The sequence below is a fragment of the Melospiza melodia genome, chromosome 21, assembly GCF_035770615.1.
Source record: "Melospiza melodia melodia isolate bMelMel2 chromosome 21, bMelMel2.pri, whole genome shotgun sequence".
Lineage (NCBI taxonomy): Eukaryota > Metazoa > Chordata > Aves > Passeriformes > Passerellidae > Melospiza > Melospiza melodia.
Window position 1 is genome coordinate 11358909 of NC_086214.1, and position 25721 is coordinate 11384629.

At 54.0% G+C, this 25721-nt stretch overlaps 4 protein-coding genes across 9 annotated transcripts in view; 3 read left to right on the forward strand and 1 right to left on the reverse strand.

Annotated features, from left to right (window-relative positions):
* Nucleotides 1–2540, forward strand: part of ULK2 (unc-51 like autophagy activating kinase 2) — a 37055-nt gene extending 34515 nt beyond the window's left edge. Inside the window, exons 27-28 of the mRNA XM_063173901.1 lie at nucleotides 452–587; nucleotides 677–2540. Coding sequence (XP_063029971.1) covers nucleotides 452–587; nucleotides 677–744 — 204 coding nt within the window. The 3' untranslated portion in view covers nucleotides 745–2540. The remainder of the gene's footprint in view (nucleotides 1–451; nucleotides 588–676) is intronic.
* Nucleotides 2541–6564: 4024 nt separating this feature from the next.
* On the forward strand, nucleotides 6565–13818 carry LOC134427625 (aldehyde dehydrogenase family 3 member A2-like). Of its 6 annotated transcripts, none has more exons than XM_063173642.1 (12): nucleotides 6565–6679; nucleotides 7332–7505; nucleotides 7873–8104; nucleotides 8193–8278; nucleotides 9188–9396; nucleotides 9537–9654; nucleotides 9766–9907; nucleotides 10029–10195; nucleotides 10314–10413; nucleotides 10838–11073; nucleotides 12009–12132; nucleotides 12397–13818. In XM_063173642.1, the coding sequence occupies exons 2-11, from the start codon at nucleotides 7344–7346 to the stop codon at nucleotides 12087–12089; spliced, it is 1533 nt and encodes a 510-aa protein (XP_063029712.1). In that variant the 5' UTR covers nucleotides 6565–6679; nucleotides 7332–7343; the 3' UTR covers nucleotides 12090–12132; nucleotides 12397–13818. The 6 variants fall into 6 exon arrangements, with proteins under 6 accessions (XP_063029712.1, XP_063029709.1, XP_063029711.1 ...); XM_063173639.1 differs by having other exon boundaries at nucleotides 12517–13818; XM_063173636.1 differs by lacking the exon at nucleotides 6565–6679 and adding an exon at nucleotides 7036–7174.
* Nucleotides 13819–14067: 249 nt separating this feature from the next.
* On the forward strand, nucleotides 14068–19381 carry LOC134427788 (aldehyde dehydrogenase family 3 member A2-like). Its single transcript, XM_063173884.1, has 11 exons — nucleotides 14068–14302; nucleotides 14939–15112; nucleotides 15321–15552; nucleotides 15661–15746; nucleotides 15835–16043; nucleotides 16181–16298; nucleotides 16385–16526; nucleotides 16674–16840; nucleotides 17393–17492; nucleotides 18160–18395; nucleotides 18520–19381. The coding sequence occupies exons 1-11, from the start codon at nucleotides 14165–14167 to the stop codon at nucleotides 18535–18537; spliced, it is 1620 nt and encodes a 539-aa protein (XP_063029954.1). The 5' UTR covers nucleotides 14068–14164; the 3' UTR covers nucleotides 18538–19381.
* An 81-nt stretch (nucleotides 19382–19462) lies between these two features.
* Nucleotides 19463–25343, reverse strand: LOC134427787 (multidrug and toxin extrusion protein 1-like). Its single transcript, XM_063173883.1, has 18 exons — nucleotides 25238–25343; nucleotides 24833–24997; nucleotides 24658–24759; nucleotides 24418–24486; nucleotides 24018–24166; nucleotides 23878–23920; nucleotides 23728–23772; nucleotides 23284–23381; nucleotides 23035–23132; nucleotides 22448–22561; nucleotides 22287–22354; nucleotides 21941–22049; nucleotides 21742–21817; nucleotides 21594–21663; nucleotides 21192–21324; nucleotides 20806–20900; nucleotides 20330–20465; nucleotides 19463–20007 (listed from the first exon to the last, which is right to left on the reverse strand). The coding sequence occupies exons 2-18, from the start codon at nucleotides 24989–24991 to the stop codon at nucleotides 19796–19798; spliced, it is 1776 nt and encodes a 591-aa protein (XP_063029953.1). The 5' UTR covers nucleotides 24992–24997; nucleotides 25238–25343; the 3' UTR covers nucleotides 19463–19795.
* Between the last annotated feature and the right edge of the window lie 378 nt (nucleotides 25344–25721).

Below are 25721 nucleotides of genomic sequence, written 5' to 3' on the forward strand. Positions count from 1 at the left end.
GCTGTGTGCAATTAATTCATTTCTTTGCAAGAGAACGCAGGTGTAAGAATGAGCATATTTATTCACATCAAAAAATACTTCTATGGATTTTTTTGGTGCAGAATATTCTCACAATTAATTCATTTCTTTACAAGAGAATGCAGTTGGAAGAATGAGCATATTTATTCATATAAAAATGTTTTTATGGAATTTTTTTGTGCAGAATATTATCACACCACAGGTGCTGTGTCAGAATCTGTCAGATTCTGTGTCAGAATCACAGGATGGTTTGGAAGAGACCTTAAAGATCATCCAGTTCCACCTTCATTTTGTTGTCTTAGTTACAACACCACATCAGCTAAATCAAAGCTGAAAAAGAGTTTCTAAATGACACTTTTAGGTGATTAATTCTGAATTTCTCATTTTGCTGCTTGCCTAATGGAGTGTGTGAAACTGTCCTGACTGATTGCAGGTGCAGTCAGCAGCTCTGGATGAGATGTTCCAGCAAACTGAGGATATCACATATCGATACCACAAGGCAGCCCTGCTGCTGGAGGGACTGACTAAAATACTGCAAGACCCTGCAGATATAGAAAATGTACACAAGTGTAAGTTCAGCTGAATCATGAAAATTACATGGAATTAATTCATTGTAAAATAAGTCTGGTGATCACCTGTGTTGTGCCTCTCTCTGCAGATAAATCCAGCATTGAGCGAAGGCTTTCTGCACTCTGCTACAGCACAGTGGCTGTGTATGAGCAGTAGGAATATCCTGAGGACCAGATGGTGTGAACATAAGGGACCACATCAGTGATACTGCACTTTTTTCACAACAGCTTCATTGTTGTCCTTGTTCTGCCCCATGTGGAAGATGATTCTTACATTTCTGTGGTGACTACCAAAGAAACAGCAGCATATTCAAAGAGGAGAAATTCCAAAAGTACACTTGCCTTACCAATCCAGCAGCTCCTTTTCCTTCCTAGCAACAGAATTTAAAAGAATCTCTCTTCACATTTCAAACTGATCCTTGTACGTGTGCTTTGAACTTGAATGATCAGGGGTTGTTGATTTTCCCTCGTGAGGTTTTTAGAGAGCGGATCCTTCTGCATCAGGTACAAAAAAAGACATTTCCCTCAGAAGATTCCCTCAAGAGTTTTTAAAGCTGTTCAGTAAAATGTGGCTGAGTGAATTTGGGAAACCCTAACCATGTGCAAGTGCTGCTTGAAGCTTTTTGGGGCTCAGCTGCCTTGTCTGGAGCTCACCTGTTGTACACATGGCTCAGGTTGTCATATGAAGGGATGGCAAACACGCTCTTACCCCAGGGGAAAAGTGGGGATGGAAAAAATTCCCTCCATCTGTGCAAAATCCCCAGGGGGTTTTCAGCTGATGTGGATACTATTTGATGATCTTCTTCCAAAATATTTTGTTTTGCACTAATTTACTAAAGCAACTGTATATTCATTTTTGAAGAACTATATTAAAAAAAAAATCTAGAGAAAGAAGGCACAATGGACTTGGCTGAATTTCATTTCAGTGTACATAAAATTCTTTTCAGAATTTCAAATGTAGCTTCTAGAAGACTTTCAAACAAACTGTGTAAAAACTTGTATTCATGTGAACCTTTCCATTTTATACCTATTTGTCTAATACTTGAGTAACTACTGCTCTGGACTTTCTCAGTAATAGCAATGTTGAGTTGCTGGTTGTTTGCTTTTTCTATAGATTTGGTTGCATCTTTTGTTGTGCATGCAATATGTGCATTAATGCCTGCAGTCTTTAGGGGTGTAATGACAGTTCTCTGTAGTTTGTTTCTTGGGCAGTATTACAATAAATACTGTAAACTGAAAGGTTCTGCAAGGAACCATGCAAAAAAAAAAAAAAGATAAAAAAAAACAAACCAGAAAATAATGTTGTGGTTTGAGAGGCTGATAAAATGATGTAGGATCTCTACATATAGAGTGTGTGAAAAATCAGGATTATTTTGTGTGCATTTTGGGGGAGAGGTGGGAAGCTTCATTTAGCCTTATAGGCATTGTCATTTCAAGCATCCCATGAGATCATCAGGACAGCGATTTGCAAAGTATTTGGGCAGATCAGCTTCTCTGGAAATGGTTCCTATACTTTGTTTTTGGGACTTTTTTTGTTACTCAACTGCTTGAATACTTGAATAAACCATTCTCCAGGACAAAATCATTTTAATCCTCTTAAACACAGTGGTCTGAACTATTTGACAAAGTTGTACAGGGCTTACACATCAAAATATTGTTTCAGTGTTGGGATAACCATGTGTTTCCTTTACTTTGACAGAGTAATGTACTTTTTACCTTATTTATCTGTATGAAATTCCAACAGTTAATTTGAAAGTGTTTGTTTATATAATGTTTGTATTTTTAGGTCTTTAATACGGTGTTTCTACCTCTCCTTTGTAATTGCATGCATTATTCTTGGAACTAGGTAATAACTCACGGAACTGTTGCGTAATAGCCTTTTTATTATGGCCTGTATAAATGTATATTAAGGTAAAAATAAATACTGACACTAGAAGTGTTTCTATGGTACAACGGAGTTTCTGTGTCTCTGTGACCAGAAGTGTTAAATTTAGGAAAAAATCTTTATTTGCCTGGTTAAAGAAGTTGCTGAATATTTGCTGAATGTTCCCCCCAGCAGGGCAGGATGGGGCAGCATCCTTGAGTTCTTTATCTCTGGATAGCTCAGGCACAAAATGTCCTTGAGTTTGTTTTTCTCTGGCTTTTGCAAGACAATTTACCCTGCTGCTTTTTTTTTTATTTCCATTTTTTTTTTAAACTTGGATTGGAAGACAAAAATGCTAAGTAGGATCCTGGGTAACAGCTGTATGATCTCCCAACAAGGTGCTTATTTGTTGCCTCTAGCAAAGGGGAGCTGTTGGGGCTGCCAGAACAGCAAATACAGAGCTAATTGAGAAAAGCTGGCAGGAAGTTACAATTTCTATCCAAAGTTGACAGAAAATGGGCTTTGTTCACCTCACAGCCTGTGCCCTCTGCCCAGCTGAGATATGCTGTGGGAGCTGCTGTGTGGATATTGTATTTTTGAGCTGTACTATCAAATTTTCCCCAGTTTATTATTAAAAACCCCTCCACTTGTGAGCGGCACATGAAGAGGATGAGGAAGGAGTGAGCTGGGAATGCTAATGATATGTCTGAGCCTGAGTCTAGGAACAAAGCAACAGCTTTAATGCACAAGTCTTAGGAGATAGGCTGCTTTTCTCAGGACCTCACTGGGTTTTGTTGGTTTTCTTTCTTTCCTTTCAGGATTCAAGCTCATTCTCCTTCCCCTCTTGCCAGCAAGGCTACAGCTGCACAAACAGGAGGAGAAGAAAAGGGCTATTCTTGCTGGTGGTTTTCAGGAGGAGACCAACGTTCACGGCCTGTCTTTCTGCATAAACTCATTCCACAAAGATCCTGAAGCTGTCCTCTGTCTTTGGCTCTCCGTGCTCAACAGCAGGTGCTTGTTTTTAAAAAATACTTTTTTTCCCCCTAGCCTTTGAAAGATAGAACTTGAGAGATTTGCTGGGCTTTTCTAGCTCAGCTCTCCAGCATCTCCGTGAGTGTTTTGCTCCACTCTGTCCATTTTACAAAATGTCAGCTGAAAAATCTAAACCACCTTTTGATTCTGACATTTGCTGCTTTTCATAAGCAATAAGTTGAACTCTCAACCCTTCCTCTGACACAGAGAAGGAAATCTTGTTAATTTAACTTGCAACTTAAGATGCTACAAGTTATTCCAAGTAGCATTTTGAGGAGGGAGCTGTTGCTGGGACTGCCTGGGTTTTGCATAGTTCTTGCTGTTATCTTGTACAGCTACATCAAATTATTATCCCATCACCTCAGGGTTCAGAGGCAGTAACTTGTGATTCACCCATGTCCCAGTGCTGTGCCCAGCTACACCAAAAAGGGAAACTTGCTTTTCATCTGGAGCAGGGAAAGCTGGATCCTGCTTCCAAAACTTGTTGAGGCTTTGAAATTCAGATAGGCTGGCTTGTGACCTGACTTGTGACCCACCTCCTTTTGGATTCCTGCTTCCTGTCATATTTTGGGAGATTTTTTATTTAAATTTTGATCTTTTGGGTGCTCTGAGCTCTGCTTTCCACTATCTTTTTTGACAGTCCAGGGTGCTGTTTAAGTCTTTAAGCAAATCTCTGTTCACCCTGAACTTCCCCATCTGACCTGAGCCGTGCTCCTGGCTGTGGCTTTTCCCAGAGTGCCCCCACGGCTCCTCCTTTCTGCAGAGGAGTGGAGTCCATCAGGGTCACCCCTCTCCTGAGGTCTCCAAGTCAGCTGGAGCCCAGCTGAAGGAAGCCTTGGCACTGCTCCTTGGGACAAACACCTTTTCAAAAGGCTTTTGTGCAGGGCAGGCTCCCCCCTCCTGGCTGCCTGCAAGCCAGCCGAGTGCCAGTGGGGCTGGTGAGTCTTGTTGCAGCCCTTGTGCCAATCATTCCCATTGTTTGTTTGTGTCCCTTTCACATTTTCCATGGCCTGAACTCTGTCCACAATGCAGCCCACAGACCAGGGCTGTGTGTCACACAGTATCTCCTTCTGGCAAATGTGAGATCAGCCCCAGCTTTCAAAACAAGTGATGCCATAAATGAACTGAGCTGCATTATTCCTGTAGGTTCCTCAAAAACCTCTCCCTGTTGTGCATCTTCTGTACCCAATTTTATGGTTGAGTGCTGTTTGGGTTTGGGGTCGGGGTCTGGCTGGGTTATGTGACCTCCAGAAAACATTTGGAATTTGAGACTAGGCAGACATTTAAACAGAGACGAAGGATTGTACTGAAAACTCAAAGTTGGGTGAGTGTGGTGTGTCAGCTAAAAGGACATTTATTGATCAGCTGTGTTATGTGGTGGACTCTTGAAACCAAATACTGCACAGTTTATCTTCCAAACCAAAGTCCTCCTCTCCCAGGCTCTGCTGGGTGCTTTTGGAAGCACAAAGGGCTGCTCCCCAGGGCAGGGCAGCCTGTCTGATTGCTGTTAATTGACTCCAAAGGGGGGTGAGGGCTACAAGGAGTGAGAGGAGGGGGGAATCTTGAGCTCAGCTTCTCAATAAAACACCTCTTGCTGCTGTAACTGCAGATTAGAGCCCCCCCAGCACTGCTCACCTCCCAGTTCCTCTGGAGTTCCATTGCTTTCCCATAAATAGCTCCCTTTATTGTTTCTTAGTGATTGAATTAAAATAGCAAACACTGCCAGCTCCCAGGCGTGGGGAGCACGGGGTATTCCTCTGTCTCACTCAGGATCCCACACTTCCCCGAAATCCTCCTGTCTCACCCAGCTGAGACTCTGCAATGCTAAAAAAGCCCTCAGCCTTGTTCCCTGTCCCCAGCTGGCCAAAAGATGTCCCTGACAAGGACCAAAAGGGACTCTCTGCCAGGATGCTGTCTCATTTCTGCAAAGGTTTATCCCCACAGACCACTGGGATAACTGGGAGCTGGGATATTTGCTTCCAGTGTGTGCTGCCAAGTACAAGCAGCACTGTTGTGACATGAAAACCCCTCTGGGCTGATGGGTGAGAATTTTACAAGCTCTGGAGAATCCATCCACCTCCCTGCTCGTGCTGCCAGCCTGGGTGGGTGCAGTGCAGCACCGTTTCCCCAGGCACAATGTAATGCTCAGGGTTCTACTCCGATTTCAGCACCACTAATCCTCATACAAATTCCCTTGGGCCTGCACAGAGCTCCAACCTCCTGTGCCTGCAAGGATGCTGACAGGATAACGGGGAGCATTTCCATCAGACAACGGTCCTGTGAGGAACATTCCTGGTTTCTTCAATGCAAACCCACCTTTCCTTCTTACACCACCGGGAATGGCACTGCCAAGCCCAGCCTGTTTTTCCTTCTCATGTTGCCTCCTGCACACAAGTTTTAGCAGTTGCTCATGTCATTCTTCTCCTCAGCAGGGTGTTTACTGCTGAGATTTGTGCTGCAGCTTGTGAAATGCTGAGCCACAGCCCAGGAGGTGTAAGTGAAGCCAGCTGACCACAAAAGCCAAGCTTGGTGTTTGGGGGGGATTGTGGTTCTGCACAATCTGAAGCCAAAAGGCACTCCCAGCTTCGGAGGGCTGTGTTGACGTGGGAAAATGGGATTAAACTTCGCAGAAGGGGTGCTCTGTGCTGGGAGCCCACATCACCTGGGCAGGAAGACCCGGGTGCCAGCCCTGTGTGCCAAAGAGGTGCAGCAGGCACGGATTTAGCGGGGTAGAGCTGCAGCAGCAAAGGCGCTGGGTAAATCGAGTCACGAGAGGCAGCGTGTAACAACCTGCGCACAATTTTAAATAATCACCGTGCTTTTCCTAGGACAAGTTGTGGCAGGTCTATTTTTAACCGGAATGTGCCCAACCTTGCCCGGGCTCCTTTTTCGGCGTTTTTTCTGGCTCGCTTCCCACAACGCGACTGTACCAAGGTTAATTGGACCCGAACAGCACCTGCCCGGTTTCGCTGCCCCTCCGTGGCAGAAGCCGCTGGCACGGCCCGGCACGGCAGGGCCAGCCCCGCTCTTTCCCCGCTGCCTGCCCCGATAAGGCTCCGCAGGGACTCTGCCCTCCGCCCCCAGGGCAGCCCCACGCCCCGGCAGCGTTTCACAACCGGCCCGGCAGCGCCAGAGCCGCTTCCACCCGCGGAGCCCACGGAGGGACTGCGGCAGGAGGGAGCATCCCCGAGCCAAGGTAGCGGCGGCACCGCGGGGACAGGCACATCCTGCACCCCGCTCCGCTTCCTCTTCCTCCTCCTCCTCCTCCTCTCTCCCACCGGGACCACCGGGCTCGGGGGGGAGCGGCTGCCCCGCGGCCTCGCCCGTTCCGCTTCCGTCATGTGAGCGGAAAGAGGAAGCGGCGGCGGCGGCGGCGACCCCGGTGGGCGGCGGGGCCGCGGGGGCGGAGGGTCCTGCCCGGGGCTGGGGGCAGCGGCCGGGGGGAGAACCAGCGGCTCGCAGCTGCCGTGCCGCAGTGTCACTGCCGCCCCAGCGCCGGCGCCGCTCGGGGGTCCCCGCGGTTCCTCGGGGGGTGAGGGGGGTCCCCATCCCGCCGTGTCTTCGCCGGGTGTCGCTCGGTACCGCGCTGCGCTCCGCCCCGCCGGGAGCAGCCCCGGCTCCCTCGGTGACATCCCCACGCTGCCACCAACGCCCTGCGCTGCTTCTCAAACTTTTCTAACTCGGGAGTTATGTAAGGCTTCGGAGAGATGCGGCGGGGTGAGGGACGAGCGGTTGCCTGGAGATGGGCCGGGGGGAGCGGCGGGAGGGCGGGAGGGCGCTCGGTGCTGCTGGGGCTGGGCGGCCTCCATGGCCCTGTGCTGAGCTGGGGGTGGCCGGTGTCTCCTCAGTGCCCAGCAGCCATGGAGAAGATGCAGCAGGTCGTGGGCCGGGCCAGGGCCGCCTTCAGGTCGGGCCGGAGCCGCCCGCTGGAGTTCAGGATTCAGCAGCTGAAGGCTCTGGAGAGGATGGTGCAGGAGAAGGAGAAGGAGATCCTGGCAGCCCTCAAGGCCGATCTGAACAAGGTCTGGGTCGGGGAGTTTCTGATGTCTGTGCATCAGCTGTGCACAGACAGTGGTCGGCCCTGAAGGGAAAGTGGGAAGGCCAAGGGCTGCCTGTGCTAAATGACTTTTGCTTTTGTCCCCCTTGGCCTTGTGCCACTGTGGCCTGCAAAGGTCTGCTGCCACCATTTCTGAGAAAGAGTTAGTCTAAGGCAGAACTGCAAAGGCAGTCCTGGCTGTCAGGTTTTGGGTTCTGCCTCACACACCCATGTTTGGCCAGGGATCCTTTGTCACTGCCAGTGGCAGACATTTGGAAGCAGCAGGGCTGAGATGGTGGCTGTGGGAGCTGGGTGCCTTTTCCATCCCTTCCCCAAACTCCCTGTTGTTTCAGTGTGGGTACAACGCCTACAGCCATGAAATCCTGGGCGTGCTGGGGGAGCTGGCCCTCACCATAGAGAAGCTGCCATCCTGGGCAGCCCCTCAGCCCGTGAAGAAGAACCTGCTGACCATGAGGGACGAGGCCTACATCGGCTACGAGCCCCTGGGCGTGGTGCTGGTCATCGGGGCCTGGAACTACCCCTTTGTGCTGGTCATGCAGCCCCTGATTGGGGCCATCGCTGCAGGTGGGGATCCAGCAGGGCCTTGGTGGGGTTCTGGTTGTGTGTGGGCAGAGGACTGAGGGCTCATGACCGTGCTGTGTGTGCCCTGCAGGCAATGCTGTGGTGGTGAAGCCGTCAGAGGTCAGTGAGAACACGGCTCGGCTGGTGGCTGAGCTGCTGCCACAGTACCTGGACAAGGTGAGTGTGGCCTCACGCCTTACATGAGTGTCTTGATCTGTCCTGCTTTCAAAGGGCTCCTGCAGGTTTGAGCCAAATGCATTGCCTGCTCCCTTCAAAGGAGCATGAGCAGGAGGCACAGGAAGGGTTGAGTTACTGTTAGAGTCCAAAGGTACATTGACAAATTCTCCCTGTGTTTGTGTATGAGCTTACATAACGCTGCTGCAGTGTGACAGCCTTTGTGACACCCGTGACCGTATGGAGAGCTGTGTTTGCACTTCTCACTGCTCTTTTGGAGCTGTGCTGGGGATGCCCTTAGGCCAGCACAGGTTGTGTGGGATGCTGGCAGTGCCTGGCTCTTCCTGAGAATTGAGCACTGCGTGTTCCATGGCAACGTGGCCTGGGTTTTCATGTCCTGCTGAACTGCACTTGCAGGAGGAGGTGTTGTTCCTCCTCCTCTTGCCTGGCAGTTCTGTCATCCCTTGCACTGTCACTGAGATAGGCTGTTGCTGTCACTGCACAGGGCCCTGTGGAGTTTCCTCCAGGGTGTTAGTGCCTTCTCTGGGTGGGAGGCAGGAGCAGGGGAAGGAGGCAGCCCTTGGGAGAGCCTGGCAGCCATATGTGCCCTGATTCTTCCTGTGTGGGAGCAGCTCCACAGCCAGACTCAGCCCTGGCCTCAGCCTTCATTTCTTTTAGTTCGTGTGTCACAAAATGAGAAACAAATCTTCATTTAATGGGAAGGAGCAGGGCATATCTGTGCTACCATTATATTTTGTCCCTGTCATGGATTAGGGCACAAACAAGTCTGCCCTGTGCCACATTCAGAGCTGCTGCATTGATGTGAGTGCTTTGAATCAAGGTAACTCTCAGGCTCTTGTTTCACTCATTGATGTGAGTGCTTTGAATCAAGGTAACTCTCTTGCCCTGCAGGAGCTGTACCCTGTGGTCACTGGAGGAGTTCCTGAGACAACTGAGCTGCTGACCCAGAGATTTGATCACATCCTCTACACTGGCAACACTGCAGTGGGCAAAATTGTGATGGCAGCAGCTGCCAAGCACCTGACCCCTGTCACCCTGGAGCTGGGGGGGAAGAGCCCCTGCTACATCGACAAGGACTGTGACCTGGCTGTGGCCTGCAGGTCAGCTTCTTGCACCCTCAGCACTGGGGCAGGGGAGCATCTCTGGGCCAGCATGCCCAGCTGAGGTGCTGGCAGCCGGGCTGAGGGGTGGGGAAGGGACTGAGCACTGAGCAAGCATGTCCCCTTCTCCCTTGCCACAGGCGGATAACGTGGGGCAAGTACATGAACTGTGGGCAAACCTGCATCGCCCCAGACTACATCCTGTGTGACCCATCCATCCAGAGCAAGGTGGTGGAGAACATCAAGGCCACTCTGAAGGTGAGGGAGGAGTCCCTTGTGCTGTGGAGATTGTCCCAGCTGTGATTTCCTGGAGCTGTGCTGTTGGAAGGTGTGCTGAGCACTTTTGTTTCTGCTGTTCCATTTTGTCAGGAATTCTATGGGGAGGACGTGAAGTCATCTCCAGACTATGAAAGGATCGTCAACCAGCGTCACTTCAAAAGGGTCAAGAGCCTGCTGGAAGGGCAGAAGATTGCTCATGGGGGAGAGACTGATGAGGCCTCCTGCTTCATAGGTGCTGTGGAGGGGAGGTGGCAGTGGGTGCTGTTTGTCTGTGCCTTTGTTGACCAAGGTGCTGTGATGGGCCAGGTCTGTGTCCTGCTCATGCTGTTCTCTCATTCCCCCGTTTGCCTCAGCTCCAACCATCCTCACGGATGTTTCCCCGGAGTCAAAGGTGATGGAGGAGGAAATCTTTGGGCCAGTGCTGCCCATTGTGCCTGTGAAGAGCGTGGAGGAAGCCATTGAGTTAATCAATGGTCGGGAGAAGCCCCTTGCCCTGTATGTCTTCTCCAACAACAAGCAGGTGGGTCTGGGCTGTGCCAGAGGAGATGAACATTGTTGAAATGTATATCCATTCCCAGTTACATGGTCTGGTCTCTTCTTTGAGCCTTTTTAATCTTTTGTTTTGTGTCTTTTTCTAGTTAATCAAGAGAGTCATCTCAGAGACCTCCAGTGGTGGTGTGACTGGAAATGATGTCATTATGCATTTCTTCCTCTCAACTTTGCCTTTTGGTGGTGTTGGTAAGTTACTGGAGTTCCTTAGGAGTTGGGACTTAATACACAGTGTGTCCCAGGGAACAACAACCCATGGTTTGTGTCTGGGTATCCCTGTGCCTCCTACAGCTCAGGAGTCTCAGTGCAGCAAGTCTTGATAATAATTGTAAGTTCTGGGAGTGCATTAGGATGGGGGCCAGGAGGGAAAAAACTTTGGGTGTATTTTTGGAAAGACTGAAGCATTTCGTGCAGCCTGCCGGGGAAGGTGCATTAAAACCATTATCTGCAGTCAGAGTGACTGGTGTAAATGAGGTGAGGAAGAAGAGGGTTGGAGTACAATGTACATTATAGAGACTGAGAAGTGCTGCAGAGGAAGGCTCAGTTGTCCTCAGGTGGGCAGAGCTGAGGCTGGCTGAGGCTGAGCAGTGCCCTGCCTGGCTGTGTCCCTCAGGGCACAGTGGGATGGGTGCCTACCACGGCAAGCACAGCTTCGAGACCTTCTCCCACCGCCGCGCCTGCCTCATCAAGGACCTGAAGATGGAGAGCGCCAACAAGATGCGGTACCCACCTGGCAGCCAGAAGAAGGTGGACTGGGCCAAGTTCTTCCTGCTCAAGAGGTTTAACAAGGCCAGAATTGGGCTCTTTGTCCTGGCCCTGCTGGGGGTGGTGGCAGCAGTGATGATCAAGGTGAGTTTTGGATCTTTGCTGTCTATGGCAGTGCATGTACAATTTACCTGACCCGTTCTTTGCAACTGCAGCCCTTTTGTAGAGCCTGGCCTCTTTTTCTGTCTTGAGATTTATCTGTCCCACCTTAAATTCTTACCTTCTCACTCTTGCAAGCTGTCTGTAGAATAGGAATATCCCCGGAGAGATCTCCAGGCTGCTGTACTCCCTGTTGCTCCTCCCTGGTAGGTGACACCCGTGGGATGCTCCCTCCAGAGGCAGAGGTTGGTAGTTTTGGACTGCTTAGGTGTGGCTTCCATCCCAGAGCTTCCTTCAGCAGCGTTTGAGCTGCCTCCCAGCCCAGAGAGCTGCAGTCTGTGCTGTGGCACCCTGGGGAGGGAAGCTGTGTCCCAAAGCTGGGGTCTGTGACAAACTCTTATTTTCCTCGCCCATCGCAGCCCCTGTCTGACCTCAGCTCAATTATTCCCATTTCCTCCCGTGTTTCCAGCTGGGCAGTGCGGAAGGGTGGGATGTCCTCTCCTCTCTGCAGGAGGCAGAGGCTTGCAGGAGGCTCAGGATGCCTCCTGAGGTGGAGGAGCAAGATCTGAATCTCTAAGCCCAATCACTGCCGGTTCTCCATGTCTGACAAACCAGACACTTCATGTGCCTTCACTGACTGCTCCGTGGGGATTACTGAGCTCAAGGGAGCAGCTCCTGAGGGCACAGGAGGAGGCAGAGTGGATCAGAGCTCTGCCTTTCAGTCTGTGTAGCTGCTGCTGCTTGGAGACACTCAGGAGCCCAGCATCCCAGGGGAAATAACCTGCTCACATAACCCAGGAGGAGATTTAAGAGCCAAGAACTGGCTCAGGCCTCGAGGCAGCAGCCAGGGAGGCAGGCCCTGTGCAGGGCAATGAGAGGGGGGAATCTCACGGCATCTTGAAATCATTTGGGTTTCTCAGAGCCACCAGTCTGTGCTGAAGAGAAAAGCCCTGTTGGTTGTGCTGGCTGTGCAGAGGCTGGGCTGGCCCAGTGGGTGGTAAGGAGGAGCAGGTTTCAGAGCACTGCTGTGGCTGCCGCAGTGAGGTAGGAGCCTTTTTCTTCTCCTGTGTGTAGACCTAGTTTGAGATTGGGAAAAGCTTTGTAGATGAGTGAATGTGGGGCTGAGCCAGAGCACGATGTTTTCCCTGGCATCTGAGATAACCAGTGCATGCTGAGGGGCAGGAGAGCTGCACGTTGGGGAACCCCTGCCTGAAGAAGGGGCTTTGCTTCAGGCTGTTCTAGAATGGGAACTGGTTTTGTCTCAGCAGATCCTTCACAGGGTGTTGCTCTTGTGTTTTGCTTTCACAGGTGCTTAACTGATGAAGAGAGGAGAAGGCACCATGTGCTCATCATACTCTGGGTGCTGGCTTTGTGTCTGTTTCCTTAAGCTGGGAAGTCATTCTTTTCTTTTGTTCTGGGTGATTTCAGTGAGCTGTCGAGCACACAGAGTAGCCTTAGAGAGGCACTAACCACGAGAAGGCTCAGATTCCTGTTTACTTAAAAGCCATGCTGGAACAGAGGGACCACTGGGGACAAGCTCTCCGAAGGAGGACTGCAGAGCAAGAAATTCCAGTCCCTGCCTGCACCTTGTGCCATGCAGAGCTTCCAGGGACACACAGTGTCCTGCACCAAACCACTCACCTTCCTTCACTGACCAACAGGAGCTGAAATTTCAGCAGCCCTTGAGCTGAGAGTGTTTTCCCTGCAGTTTTGGGGATGTTCTGAACACCCACCCTCCTGGTGACAAGCCTGGGACAGGCTGTGCTGCCCGATGCATTTGGCTGTGAATAAACCCAGTGAGGTTCCCCTTGCCATTTAATTGAGGTGAAACATTGTCACATCTCTGCAATCCAGAATCATCCACAGCTGCTTGCTGTGGTTCTGTGTTTCATCATGTGCCTTTAACAGTTATTTAGCAGTTAGAAAATTCCAAAGGTGATGCCTGTGCTGCCTGTATTGTGCTGATGAGTGTCTCATGCTGGAGCAAAAGAACTTTCAGGCCTGTTCAGAGAAGTGGGAATGACAAATACCTTGTGGATTAGCCCAGCCCCACACAGCCACTTGCTTTTTCCCTGTGGGACAGGGAAGAGAATTGGAAGAAAGTGAGAAAACTTGTATGTTGAGATAAAAATAGTTTAATAGGTGAAGTGAAAACTGGGCTTGCAGGCAGGTCAAAGCAAATTAAGGAATTTGTTCATTAATCCCCCTCATCAGGCAGGTGTTCAGCCATCCCCAGGAGAGCAGGACATCATCACACCTGGTGGTGACTTGGGAAGACAAACACCAGAACTCCCAATGTCACAAACCCAAAACAGCACCATCCTTCTACAAAGAAACTTAGTGTCTAACACAAAAATTAACTTCATCCCAGTACAAAGCTGTTCCTGGTCAGGTTCCTCCAAGGGAAAACAATTAATGGAAGAGTGTGTGTGCTCCTTCGTGTTTGAGCTTCTCAGGATTCTGTAATCTTGCACTGGGGGATTATGTGGGGCTTGTTCTAGCTTGGGGGAAGGATGCTGAAGGAATTGAAGGTGAAAGAGCCTTAGAACTATTAATGTTAAAGCAAACCGAAAAAAAATATTACTAAATGCAATTACTGTAGAGTAGAAAATTATATTTACTGTGCAATAAGTGGGATTTCTTCATGTCTGGTGAAAATCCATGTGCTAAGCCTTTTTGATGATACATTTTGCAAGGCACTAAATAAACACTGAGAATTTAAATAATCAACTGAGTGTGGTAAGTCCTTGCAGTCTCCTGAGGAATCCTGCTCTGCTGGTCCCAGCTCTGGCCATGGCTTGGCTGAGTGGCTCACAGGTGTTGTGAGGTGTCCCTGGCACCCTGGCAAGGATCCCCCAGAGCTCTGTTGGAGCCAGGCAGGGAGCAGGGTGAGCCGGCAGAGGAGCTGGCTGGTTTCCCCCTCTCAGATCCATGCTGGATTGCCTGGTTGGGGTTTTTTACATCCTGAGCGTTGTAGCTGTGGCACGTGGGCTGTGCCATCCCACACCAGGGCTGAGTCACTGCCCTGCCTGGAGCAGCCACCCAGGGCTGGACAGGGTTGGGTAAAGGGCATCTCATGATGCCCAGCAAGAGCCCTGGGCCGGGGCCAGCTCTCCCGTGGGAGGAGGGATCGCCCCCAGCCATGGCAGGGGAAGGGCTTGTGCCTGCTTGCAGTCGCCACAGGAGGCTGGTGGAGAGAGAAGCTCCTCTGAAGGTAACTTGCTGTTTTTCCTTCGTTTTTTAATGAGTCACTTTGCTTTCTCAGGCTGTGTCACGCAGCTGTGGCAGTGGGTTGGGAAGGACAGGATTTAATTATTCTAAGGGGATCTTGGTGTGTTGGTTGGGTAGGGAAGCAGGACCAGATCTCTGGTCCTGACTAAAGTGAAATTAATAATAGTTTCACCTGCTCCTTTGAAGCAGGTGAAATCTCTGCAGTGTTTCTGTGAAGATGTTTGAGGGCCTCAGGGTTATGGGTGCAGGCCGGCTCTGGGCACACAGCTGTGTTCCCAGCTGGCTGCCCACCCTGGCCATGGTCATCTCTGTGCTTTGGCTCCTTGGGAACATCCCTGTGAGCAGAGGGTGGAGTGGCTGGTGGGTTTGAGGCTTGGAGAAAGCACTCTCAGAACAGAATCAATCAGCAAAGCCCAGATTGTTCTGGAGGTGCCCCGTGCAGGTGGAACGGGGCTTGGGTGCTGAGGGCCCTCAGACTCAGCTTGAGAGGGGAAATGCCTCACGAGAAGGACAACATCTCCCAGCCTTGCTCAGGGTGGGACACTCCTGGAGGTGTTCCCAGGGCTGAGCAGGCCTCCATGGCCCTGTGCTGAGCTGGGGGTGGCCGGTGTCTCCTCAGTGCCCAGCAGCCATGGAGAAGATGCAGCAGGTCGTGGGCCGGGCCAGGGCCGCCTTCAGGTCGGGCCGGAGCCGCCCGCTGGAGTTCAGGATTCAGCAGCTGAAGGCTCTGCAGAGGATGGTGCAGGAGAAGGAGAAGGAGATCATGAGAGCCCTCAAGGCCGATCTGAACAAGGTCTGTGCTGTCAGGGGGTCCCTCTCTTTTGCTGTGCACGGACAGTGGGTAACCCTGAGCAAAGCAGGAAGGCCAAGGGCTGCCTGTGTAGTGACAAATGGTTTTTGTCATGTCCCCCACCATGGAAGTGGATGACTCTGACTCCCCAGGGTGGCTGTGGGAGCTGGGTGCCTTTTCCATCCCTTCCCCAAACTCCCTGTTGTTACAGAGTGGGCCCAATGCCTTCACCCAAGAGATCCTGGGCGTGCTGGGCGCACTGGCCCTCACCATGGAGAAGCTGCCATCATGGGCAGCCCCTCATCATGTCAAAAAGGACCTGCTGACCCTGAGGGACGAGGCCTACATCGGCTACGAGCCCCTGGGCGTGGTGCTGGTCATCGGGGCCTGGAACTACCCCTTTGCCCTGGTCATGCAGCCCCTGATTGGGGCCATCGCTGCAGGTGGGGATCCAGCAGGGCCTTGGTGGGGTGGGGATCCAACCCACAGTGGGGTCCCAGCTGGGTGTGGGCAGACTGAGGGCTCATGACCGTGCTGTGTGTGCCCTGCAGGCAATGCTGTGGTGGTGAAGCCATCAGAGGTCAGTGAGAACACGGCTCAGCTGGTGGCTGAGCTGCTCCCACTGTACCTGGACAAGGTGAGTGTGGCCCTGTGTTGGTCCCCTAGTTTCCCCATGTCACAGTGATGAGCAGGGTTGGGGTGACCCTGACACCCCTGCCCTGCAGGATCTGTATGCTGTGGTCACTGGTGGAGTTCCTGAGACAACAGAGCTGCTGACCCAGAGATTTGATCACATCCTCTACACTGGCAACTCCAACGTGGGCAGAATTGTGATGGCAGCAGCTGCCAAGCACCTGACCCCTGTCACCCTGGAGCTGGGGGGGAAGAGCCCCTGCTACATCGACAAGGACTGTGACCTGGCTGTGGCCTGCAGGTCAGCTTCTTGCAGCCTTGATGAGCCCTCAGCAGCAGGGCAGGGGAGCATCTCTGGGCCAGCATGCCCAGCTCAGGTGCTGGGGTGGGGAAGGGACTGAGCACGGAGCAAGCACATCCCCTTCTCCCTTGCCACAGGCGGATAACGTGGGGCAAGTACATGAACTGTGGGCAAACCTGCCTCGCCCCAGACTACATCCTGTGTGACCCATCCATCCAGAGCAAGGTGGTGGAGAACATCAAGGCCACTCTGAAGGTGAGGGAGGAGTCCCTGGTGCTGTGGAGATTGTCCCAGCTGTGATTTCCTGGAGCTGTTTTGTTTCTGCTCTTCCCTTTTGTCAGGAATTCTATGGGGAGGACGTGAAGTCATCTCCAGACTATGAAAGGATCGTCAACCAGCGTCACTTCAAGAGGATCCTGGGCTTGATGGAAGGGCAGAAGATTGCTCTTGGGGGAGAGACTGATGAGGCATCCCGCTTCATAGGTGCTGTGGAGGGGAGGTGGCAGTGGGCGCTTTGCGGGGTCTGTTTGTCTGTGCCTTACTTGGCTTATGTTGAGCAGCCCAAGGTGCTGTGATGGGCCAGGTCTGTGTCCTGCTCATGCTGTTCTCTCATTCCCCCATTTGCCTCAGCTCCAACCATCCTCACGGATGTTTCCCCGGAGTCAAAGGTGATGGAGGAGGAAATCTTTGGGCCAGTGCTGCCTATTGTGACTGTGATGAGCGTGGAGGAAGCCATTGAGTTCATCAACCTTCGAGAGAAGCCCCTTGGCCTTTATGTCTTCTCCAACAACAAGCAGGTGGGTCAGGGCTGTGCTCCCTCCTGGAAGTGTCTCTGCACTGTTGGATCCTGAACATGGCTGATCCAAGACACAGAGTTCTGCAGGGTCTGTGTCAGTTCCTTTTCCATAAAGGAAATTTATGGAAATTGCAGCTTTTGGGGGCCATGAGAGTCCCCAGAGCTGCTGGAAGCTCCCAATCTCCTGCTGAAGGGCTCTAGGTTTGTACATCTCTACCCACACAGGTGGGTGCTGTCTCCTGCCCGCGTTTCCTGGCTCTGTTGTGGCAGCTCAGGAATCCAGGTCAGGGCTTTGCCCTGGAACAACAGCCCCAGGCAGTGTGGGTGGGAGGGCTGAGGAGCACCTTGGGCTGAAGCCTTTTCATTTGGTGGCTGATCAGCTGGGCAGATCCTGTGCTTAAGTGGTGTAAACGGGCCTCTCTCATGGAACAAGGCACAGCCTGTGCCCCCCACAAAGGGGGATGGAAGCACCGCCTCAAACCCTCCCTGCTGCTGTGGTACATGGTGTTTGTCCCGTCCTGATTTGTTGTGTGCCCTCTCCCATTGTGGGCAGCTGATCAGACGGGTGATAGCAGAGACCTCCAGCGGTGGCATGACAGCCAACGATGTCATCATGCACTCGGTGCTCCCAGAGCTGCCCTTCGGCGGTGTGGGTGAGTCCCCGCCCCAGCCCACGCACCTGCACTGATCAGCAGCAGCCTCTGGCCCCACCCAGGAGCTCTCTGCCCGTTTGGCAATTCAGGAGTTCAGCTGCATTTCCCGTTAGTGTTGTTTTCTGGGCTGGGTTGCTGTGTAAAAAGGCTCATTCGTGTTTTGGTTGTTGGGCCACTCAGTGAGGGAGGAAAACCCCCTGGCACACAAGTGAGCTCTGGTTCTCCTGTGTTGGGGTGTGGGATGAATTTGTCCGTGGCCTGGTTGAGTTTCCAGGGTCCTGTGGCAGAGCTCACCGGGCTGTGGGCACAGGGCTGAGCTCTTGGGTGTTGCTGTGTCCTCCTCATGTCCCACTCCTTGAAATCATAGGCCCAGCTCCTCCTGTCCTCAACCCCTGTGAGAATTCTGTGGGAAAAGTAAGGCTGGCCCTGGGAGGAGATAATTGGTGTCATTAACCTTTTAAGGGTGGGCTCACACAAGCAGCACCCCAAGGCAGTGAGCAGGTCCTCGCTGATTGTTGCTAAGTTCAAAAAGCTGCTCTTTGCCCCTCTGCCCTGAGGAGGAGCATGACCAAGCTTTCCCTGTGTCCTGGGGGCTGCCAAAGTGAGTTTGAGGAATGCAGCTGTCGCTGTGCGAGGCTGGTGTGAGCTGCCTGCCTGTGTCCCTCAGGGCAGAGCGGGATGGGCGCCTACCACGGCCGGTTCAGCTTCGAGACCTTCTCCCACCGCCGCTCCTGCCTCATCAAGGACTTCAGGTGGGATGTTGCCAACAGGCTGAGGTACCCACCTGGCAGCGAGGAGATGATGCAGTTGGTCAAGCTGTTCCTGCTGAAGCAGTGTACCAGGAGCAGGGTGGGACAGTTCATCTCGGCCCTGCTGGCGGCTGTGAAAGCCATGCTGGCAAAGGTGAGTTTGGGTCTCTGGGTTCTCCCAGCTGTGTCCCCTGAGCCCTCCTAACCCTTCATCACCCCGTTCCTTTGAGCTCTGCTCCCTCCCTGGAGGGCTCATCCCTCTTTCTGTGCCTTTCCAGGTGTTGTGCCCCCAATGAGGGGGCTGATGGGCAGCCAGCCCTTGGACCCGCTGCTCGCTCCCTGCATTCCTACTGCTGAACTTTTCTTTGCTGCAATTTCATTTCTTATAAGGCAGCCAGTGCACTGAAGAGGTAGAAGACAAAAAAAATGCACCCCAAGTTAAAGGCTCTAGCTCCTACTGAAACAGGAATCTATCCAGACCTAGTCTGTGGATCATGCCTGAGCAGTGAGTGGCTGAGGGAAGGAAGCAGCATCCACCCTGCTCTGTAAACAGCAGCTCCTCTATAAACTCCTGGGAACGTGGGAGTGTTTGTCACAAGGGTATCTAGACAAAGCCAGTCGTTACTGAGCCTGTTATCTCTGTAACACCTCACCTGATCCGCAGGGGAAGCTGCTCACCACAGCGATAAGCCTGGGAAATGAGGGCCTCACTGCAGGGGACAGTCCAGGCTGGCTGTCCCCAGAGCAGAGGGAAAGGAGCCTCGAAGAACCTGCAGCATCTCATCCTTGAAGGGCCTCACGACTGAATGGATGATTCTCCTTGCAGGGAAACCACCTTTAGCCTTCCAAGGTGTGGCAAAACCCACCTGAGCTGTGCCAATGCTGTCCTAAGGATTTGAGAAGTGCCAGGGACTGTTGTGCTGCTGTGTTTGGGGCTATTGGAGCAAAGACAGGGGCACTGCCACAACTGGAGTCCCAGGTCTCAGGCATCCTTGGCCAGAGTGGCAGAGCAGCCACAGCCACCTCCTCTGTAACTGAATTTCAGGGGTTTATGAGTTTATGGATAGGCTTTTACCTTCAGACTTGTAACTGAGAGCTGCCCTCAATACTTGCTGAATAAAACCTTTATTTTACTGCAAAGGCCGCCTGGGGCAGGGTGAGATCCATGTGTGGATGTTCCCTGCTCTGTCCCCAGGCTGCACCCCAAGGAGCCAGTCCCACTCCAGCTGGGTTTATTCTTTATTGGCCATTTGTCACGGAGCAGCAGGGGGAGCTGGGCTGAGCTCAGCTCCACTGGGTGGTGATAGCATGGGCTGGGGGATCCCCCACACACTCAGTGTGTGCCAGGCAGCTCAGAGCAGCACTTTGGGTGCCAGAGCAGCCTCAGGGCCCATTCCCAACTGGAATCTGCACAGACACTGCTGAACACTGACAGAGGCTCCTGCGGGACAGGCGTGCACTCCACCTTCTCTCTGGCTCGTCCATTCCTGCTACACCTGTCCCTCAGGAAAGGCTTTCACCCCAAAATCGAGTCCCCAGAGTCCTTGGTGGGAGTCAGGCCGTGCTGACAATCATCTTCACGGCGATGCCCAGGGCCAGCGTGGTGATGGCCACGACCAGGGCCAGCGCGCGGCGGAGCAGCAGCTGGTTGGTGACCACGGGGGTGGCCGGGGAGGAGGCGGCTTCCCTCAGCTCCAGCTGGTACGTGGGGCCCTCTGTCCTGGTGATTCTCGTGAGCACAATGTCGCCCTGTGGCTCTAACCCCGCTGCAAGGAGAACGGGGTTTGGAGGGGTTTCTCAGGAGGGTTTTGTCACAGGGCTGAAGGCACCTTAGGAGCAGTGATCTCAGATCTTGACCAGGTGAGGACTGCCCACAGGTGGTCCCTCTGCCAACCTCTGTCACCCTCCCGAGCCCACACTTGTCATTACTGCTCTCCCAGCAGCTGAGGGTGTCACCAGCATGACACTCCCCCATTTTGACACTCCCCCATTTTGACACTCCCCCATTTTATGGGCTCATTCCTGAACCTTTCAGGACCTTTCCTACCCCAAACCCTCCCCTGCACGCAGCACCAGCTGCTGCCATACCGACAGACCCCAGCACGGCCCTGGCAGGGAGGAAAGTGTGGGGCTGGGGGACTGCAGCCACATCCAGGTCCTTGTAGGAGCCTTCGGTGCACAGGCTCGGCAGCCTCTGTGGGGTCACTCCTGCACGCCGCTGAGCCTGCCAAGGGAATGTGCTGGGGTTACTTGGGAATTCCCACCTGGCAAAGCTGTGCTGCCTCTCCTGGGGCATCCCTGGAGGTGTTGAGGCACAAGGTGATGCTCAAGGATGAGGTAGCCCAGGTCACCAGATGTGCTCTGAGCTTTGTGTCCCCAAAAGAGGTGCAGGGGGAAAGCTTGAAGCCACTGAGTGCTTATGCAGGGGGAAGCTGAATTTAGGGATGTCATGGGAGTGCTGGGTTTTGCTCTGGAGCACTGGACATGAGATTGAGCCTGTCTCATCCCAGCAGGGCACTGAGGACCTTCCCAGTGCAGGGATGTGCTGTCAGTGCCTGGATTACCTTCTTGGCTGCCTTCTCCCAGTCCACACGGGAGATGAAGGCGAGGAAGCTGCTGCAGAGGATGAAGACAGCGACGAGCAACCCGACCCACAGGCCTGCAGAGGGCACACAGCATCAGCCAGAGCCGACCCAGCATCCCAGGACAGCAGGTCCAGAAAGGCAATGTCACCCAGGCCAGTGGGAACACGGGGTGCTCGTGGCTGCCTGCTTTGGGGTTATTTTTCCCAGTAAAAGTTCCCAGCAGCTGCAGGAGCCATCCCAGTCCAGCCCAGTGTATGGGCAGGTCAGCAGAGGGACAGAGCCAGGCACGAGGGTTGTGGTGAGCCCCGAGTGGAGCTGCTGCTGCCCGTGGGGGGTTTGGGGGTGCAGTGCCCTGGGGTCAGTACCCATGACGCCGATCCTGGCCACGAAGAGCAGCACGGCTGCCAGGGGCAAGCCCACACCGTAGTAAGCCACAGCGTTGAGGATGGCACCAAACTTCTGCTTCCCGATGCCTCTGAGCACCCCGCTGCTGGTACACTGCCAGGAGAGGGAGAGGGGCTGGGGCAGGGAGCTCCCCAGCTCCCTGCCCCTGCCCATTGTTTCTGTGTCCCTGCCCAGTCCTGTGGGTCACCATCATTTTATGCACTCAACATTTTCTAAGGGATGGTCCCAGGAGTTCTGCAGGGTCCTGGTGTGGGCACTGGTGCTCAGCTGCAGCCTGAGGGACCCTCCACTGCCTGATCCATGACACTGCTGCTGAGCACCAAGGTTCCCCGTGGAAAATAGAAGCATTCCCTGGGACTTACAGCCATGGCTTCAAACATGTGGAAGACAGCGTGGACAGGAATGATCCACGCCACCAAGCCAACGATTTCCCTGGGCATGGAGGAAAGCCAAGGATCACTTTTGGGAACTGACCTCCCCACACCAAGGCCAGGAGCTGGGGGCACTCACTTATCTGGGGTGAAGATGTATCCCAGCACATTCCTTGAGGAAGCTAAAATGGACCCCACAATCACAGAGAACACCCCTGAAAACAGAGCACAGAGCTGAGCCCAGCCTGTGGGAGAAGAGGCAGGCAGAGGACTGCAGACACTCCCTGCTCCATGGGAATGGGGCCAGGAAGGGCCTTCCCAGGCTGTTGTGGACTGACCTGTGCAGATCAGGCTGGTGTGGGAGCATCTCTTGGCCATGTCGGCGCTGCCGGCGCCCAGCGCGTTGCCCACCTGCACGCTGGCAGCTGTGCCCAGCCCCAGGGGGATCTGCAAGCACAGGGCTCACGTGTGCCTGGCAATGGGGCTGGCACAGTGACAGGGGGATACCCACCCGGCAGAGAGCAGGGTGGAGATCAGGATTTGATTTAAAGCATCTCTGTAAGGAGGGAGAGGCACGAGCAGGGAGAGATTCGAGTGCAGAGGGGGAGATGGGGGTTTGCTGGAGCAGAGTTTTGCTGTGTGCCCCCACAGAGCCCTGGTGTGCAGCGATAAGCCAGCCCTTACCATGAAAGCCACAACAGACACCTCATAGATGATGGACTGCACAGAGAGCTCCACAACGCTCAGCAGGCCTGTGGGACAGGAGGGGTCAGTGCTGGCTGGGGCTGGGGGTGCTGCTCTGGGTCAAGCCTGGCTGTGTCCTGGTAGATCCCTTCTCCACTGACCTATCAAGAAGCTCCCAATCTCGTAGGTCCACCACTCGATGCACATCATGAGCATGCTGGGGATGGCCAGGGAGGTGAAGCTGTCCCACTCCAGCAGGCACTCGCTGGACCAGCCTGTTGAGAGGAGAAACAACACCTGATGGATGACCAGCCTGGCCAAGTGTTACATCCTGAACAGAACCATTCCTGTTCTCAGAGCCTCCACAGGATCTCCAGCAGCTCAATGTCCACCTACAACCTCTCTGCTGCTGTCCCATGGGCCACAGAATAGCATAGCCCTCATTCCATCCCTCCTGGAGCTGTGTCCAACCTCCTGCTTACGTCTGTGCTCATCCAGCTTTGGGGCTGAACCTCCCAAAGCCTCAGCAGGAAGTTTCATTTCTGCAGAATTAATGTTTAGTGCTGATCACAGAGCTCTGCCAGAGCTGGTGCGTGACGAGTGCCACTGGAGCAGCACTGTGGGCTGGGGTTAATGTTTCACCATCAGGATGAGCAGAATTCCTCTTCTACCAAGAACACCTGATAGAAGTTTTATGGACACTTCTGGGTAAAGCAGGAAGCAGAGGGAGCAGGGGAGATGTCCTTACCTCCCCAGGTGTTCACATGGAGCTTCCTGCATATGATGTACAGGAACAAGAAAATGGCTTGTGAATACTGAGCAATGGTGTTGGCCCAGCCAGAGCCCCTGCAGAGGAAGGGAGAAAGGTCATTGGCATCCTGCTTATGCCTCCCTCAGGGTGGAAAGAGACATCCTGCCGCACCCCTGGGAGCTCAGTGTTCCCTGGCCAGTGCCAGGTGCCCTGTTTTGCCCTCCAGGGGACACAGGTGCCACTCACATGACGCCCAGGTGGAACTGGAAGAGGAGCAGGTAGTTTGCAGCCACGTTGATGAGGTTGCCGATGACCCCACTCAGCACCAAGGGCCACATGATCATCTGCAAAGAGGAGGAGATGGGGGGGGGGTCTTCCCAAATGTTTTGGGAGGGAGCTGGGAAGCTCCCACCAGCCCCACTCTCAGTGCCTTTCCCAAAAAAAATCCCCAAATTTCCAGTGATGTCTCCTGCTTGGAAAATGAGTGTGATGGAGGTAAATCCCTGGTGTGGGGGAGTATGAAGGGAGGTGGGTGGGTACAGCTGGCTGTGGAATGGGGTGATCTACAGAGTCAGAGCTGTTTTGGGGCACCTGGGCTCCTTGTCACTGGGAACAGTGAGCATGGAAACCCTGGATGCACTGTGGAAGGGAGCCCTGAGCCAGGGTGAGTTTGAGGATTTCAGGACCCACCTGGTTCTGCAGGTATCTTGCCTCCAGGTTATACACAAAAACCGCCTGCAGAGGAAATTTTGGATGAGATGAACCAGTGAGAAAAAAAATTTTGGATGAGATGAGCTGTAGGATGGGGACAGCCTGTCCCCACGTGCAGGTGGCACTCACCGGGAGGGCAGGGAGAAACGCATCCACGTAGCGCTGGGTCAGCCTGGGGGCACAGAGAGGGCTCAGGGAGGGCCACGGCCATGGCCACCACCCTCCTCTCAGCCCCTGCACACCGGGGAGGGATGAGGGGACCACCCAACCTGGAGACATCGTGGTCCTGGTGCATGAGCAGCATCAGCGGCTCCACGTTGAGGAGGACGGCGCAGCAGGGGAAGCAGCAGAGGAGGATGATGATGGTGGCACGCTGCAGGATCACCCCCACACGCAGCAGGTTCTTGCTGCCATAGGTCTGCAGGTTGAGAGGGTAGCACTGAAATCAGCTGGTGCTGGGGAAAAAGGGGCCCTGGAGAGCGTGGAGCAGCCCTGACCACCCTGAAAAGCTCCTGGGAAGGATTTGGAGCCCAGATTTCCTTTGCATGGGATTGTTACCTGGGCAGAAGCTTCCCCAGCTCACAGGAGCAGCCAGGTGGTGCCTGGGCACCATCAGCTGATGCTGGAAAGCCCCCGTGTCCCCAGGACAAGCCAGCATGTCCTACCCACCTGTGATATCAAGGTGTCACACGCTGAAGTCAAACCGTACCCTACAGAGATGGCGGTGACATTTATAACCTGGGATTAAAAAAGCAAGGAGTGAAGGTGAGCATTTTAGACTTTCAGGTAGGGAGAGGGGGGCTGAAAGGAAAAGTGGGAGTGTGAAATCTCCTCTTTTCCCCCCGCCATATCTCATCCCCGTGTCAGCAGGGAGGGAGCTGGTGCCCGGCCCCGGGAATGAATGCTTACAGCGATGGCCAGCGTGACAGAGGCCAGCTCAACCTTGCCCAGGTGGCCACAGAATATGGAGCTGACCAGGTGGATCAGGAAGATGAGCAGCTGGATCAGGATCTAAGCACGGAGCAGAGCCGGAGGTTAGGGATGGAGGCGAGCAGGGCTGGCTGTGCCGGGGGCAGTCTCTTACCAGCGGCCCCGCCAGCACCAGCAGCTGCCTCGCGTCCTCCCAGAAGTGCTCCGGAATCCAGCGGCGTTTCTTCTGGCACCTCTCGCCTGTGAGGGCTCCCTGGCCGGCCGCCCTTCCCTCCCCGATGCCATTCTCCTCGGGGAAGCTCTCCGGCTTCATGGTGCCCTGCCGGGGGAATGCAGCGAGCCCCTTCCTCCGCGCTCTGTTAAACCGCGCCGGGCCCAGCAATGTGTAACCACGGCGGGCTGAACTTCAGCCGGGGCCGGCGTGCTGGGCTGCCCCGGGGAACGGCGGGCACGGGGCGGCGGGGCCCGGCAGGGTCCTGGCACCGCAAAGGAGCCCGGACACACCGTGCCAGGTGTTCGCTGCCTGTCCGGAGCCAGCGTTAGGGCTGGGCCATCCTACCTGTCCTGCTTGACCCCAGCTCCCCCGGGCAGCGCTGGAGGCTGCTCCTGCTCCGGCTGTGGGCTCTGGGGCTGGGCTGAGCTCTGCCGGCACTGGCGGGGCTGTGTCTCGCTCGCTCCCGTCACAGGGGCCAAGACAAGCCGGCCCCTTGGCTCCTGCTGGCCTGGCACAGCCCCGCCGGGTCGGGTTTCACTGGCACCGCTCCCCCGGAGCCCGAGTGGGGATGGGGATGGTGCCAGGGCAGCCCCCAGGTGCACGGAGCGGGCTGGGGTAACTGGTGGCACACACTGAGACACCTCCCTGCTCTCCCCTCGCTGCCGTCCCAAACCTACCGGGGCTCCGAGCAGGGCAGGGGCTGCCCCGTCCTCCCGCTGCTGCTGGGGGTGCTGGCACGTTCAAACTTGGTGTCACTTTTTTTCATTCACAGGTCACCAGCAGCACCAGGAGAGCTGTGGGGTGCCAGGGAGGCGCCACACGTGTGTGT

What these genes read in the sequence shown, in the direction of transcription:
- LOC134427625 (XM_063173642.1), top strand. Translation starts at nt 7,344, where the DNA reads ATGGAGAAGATGCAGCAGGTCGTGGGCCGGGCCAGGGCCGCCTTCAGG. An exon ending in TTTGCCTTTTGGTGGTGTTG is followed by an intron (nt 10,414 to 10,837) that starts GTAAGTTACTGG and finishes TGTGTCCCTCAG; the next exon opens with GGCACAGTGGGATGGGTGCC. An exon ending in TGGCAGCAGTGATGATCAAG is followed by an intron (nt 11,074 to 12,008) that starts GTGAGTTTTGGA and finishes TGGGTTTCTCAG; the next exon opens with AGCCACCAGTCTGTGCTGAA.
- LOC134427787 (XM_063173883.1), bottom strand. Translation starts at nt 24,991, where the DNA reads ATGAAGCCGGAGAGCTTCCCCGAGGAGAATGGCATCGGGGAGGGAAGG. An exon ending in TGTCTGTTGTGGCTTTCATG is followed by an intron (nt 22,050 to 22,286) that starts GTAAGGGCTGGC and finishes CTGTGCTTGCAG; the next exon opens with ATCCCCCTGGGGCTGGGCAC. An exon ending in GGCCAGGATCGGCGTCATGG is followed by an intron (nt 20,901 to 21,191) that starts GTACTGACCCCA and finishes TGCCCTCTGCAG; the next exon opens with GCCTGTGGGTCGGGTTGCTC.
- LOC134427788 (XM_063173884.1), top strand. Translation starts at nt 14,165, where the DNA reads ATGATGCCCAGCAAGAGCCCTGGGCCGGGGCCAGCTCTCCCGTGGGAG. An exon ending in GATTGGGGCCATCGCTGCAG is followed by an intron (nt 15,553 to 15,660) that starts GTGGGGATCCAG and finishes TGTGCCCTGCAG; the next exon opens with GCAATGCTGTGGTGGTGAAG. An exon ending in TCTTCTCCAACAACAAGCAG is followed by an intron (nt 16,841 to 17,392) that starts GTGGGTCAGGGC and finishes CATTGTGGGCAG; the next exon opens with CTGATCAGACGGGTGATAGC.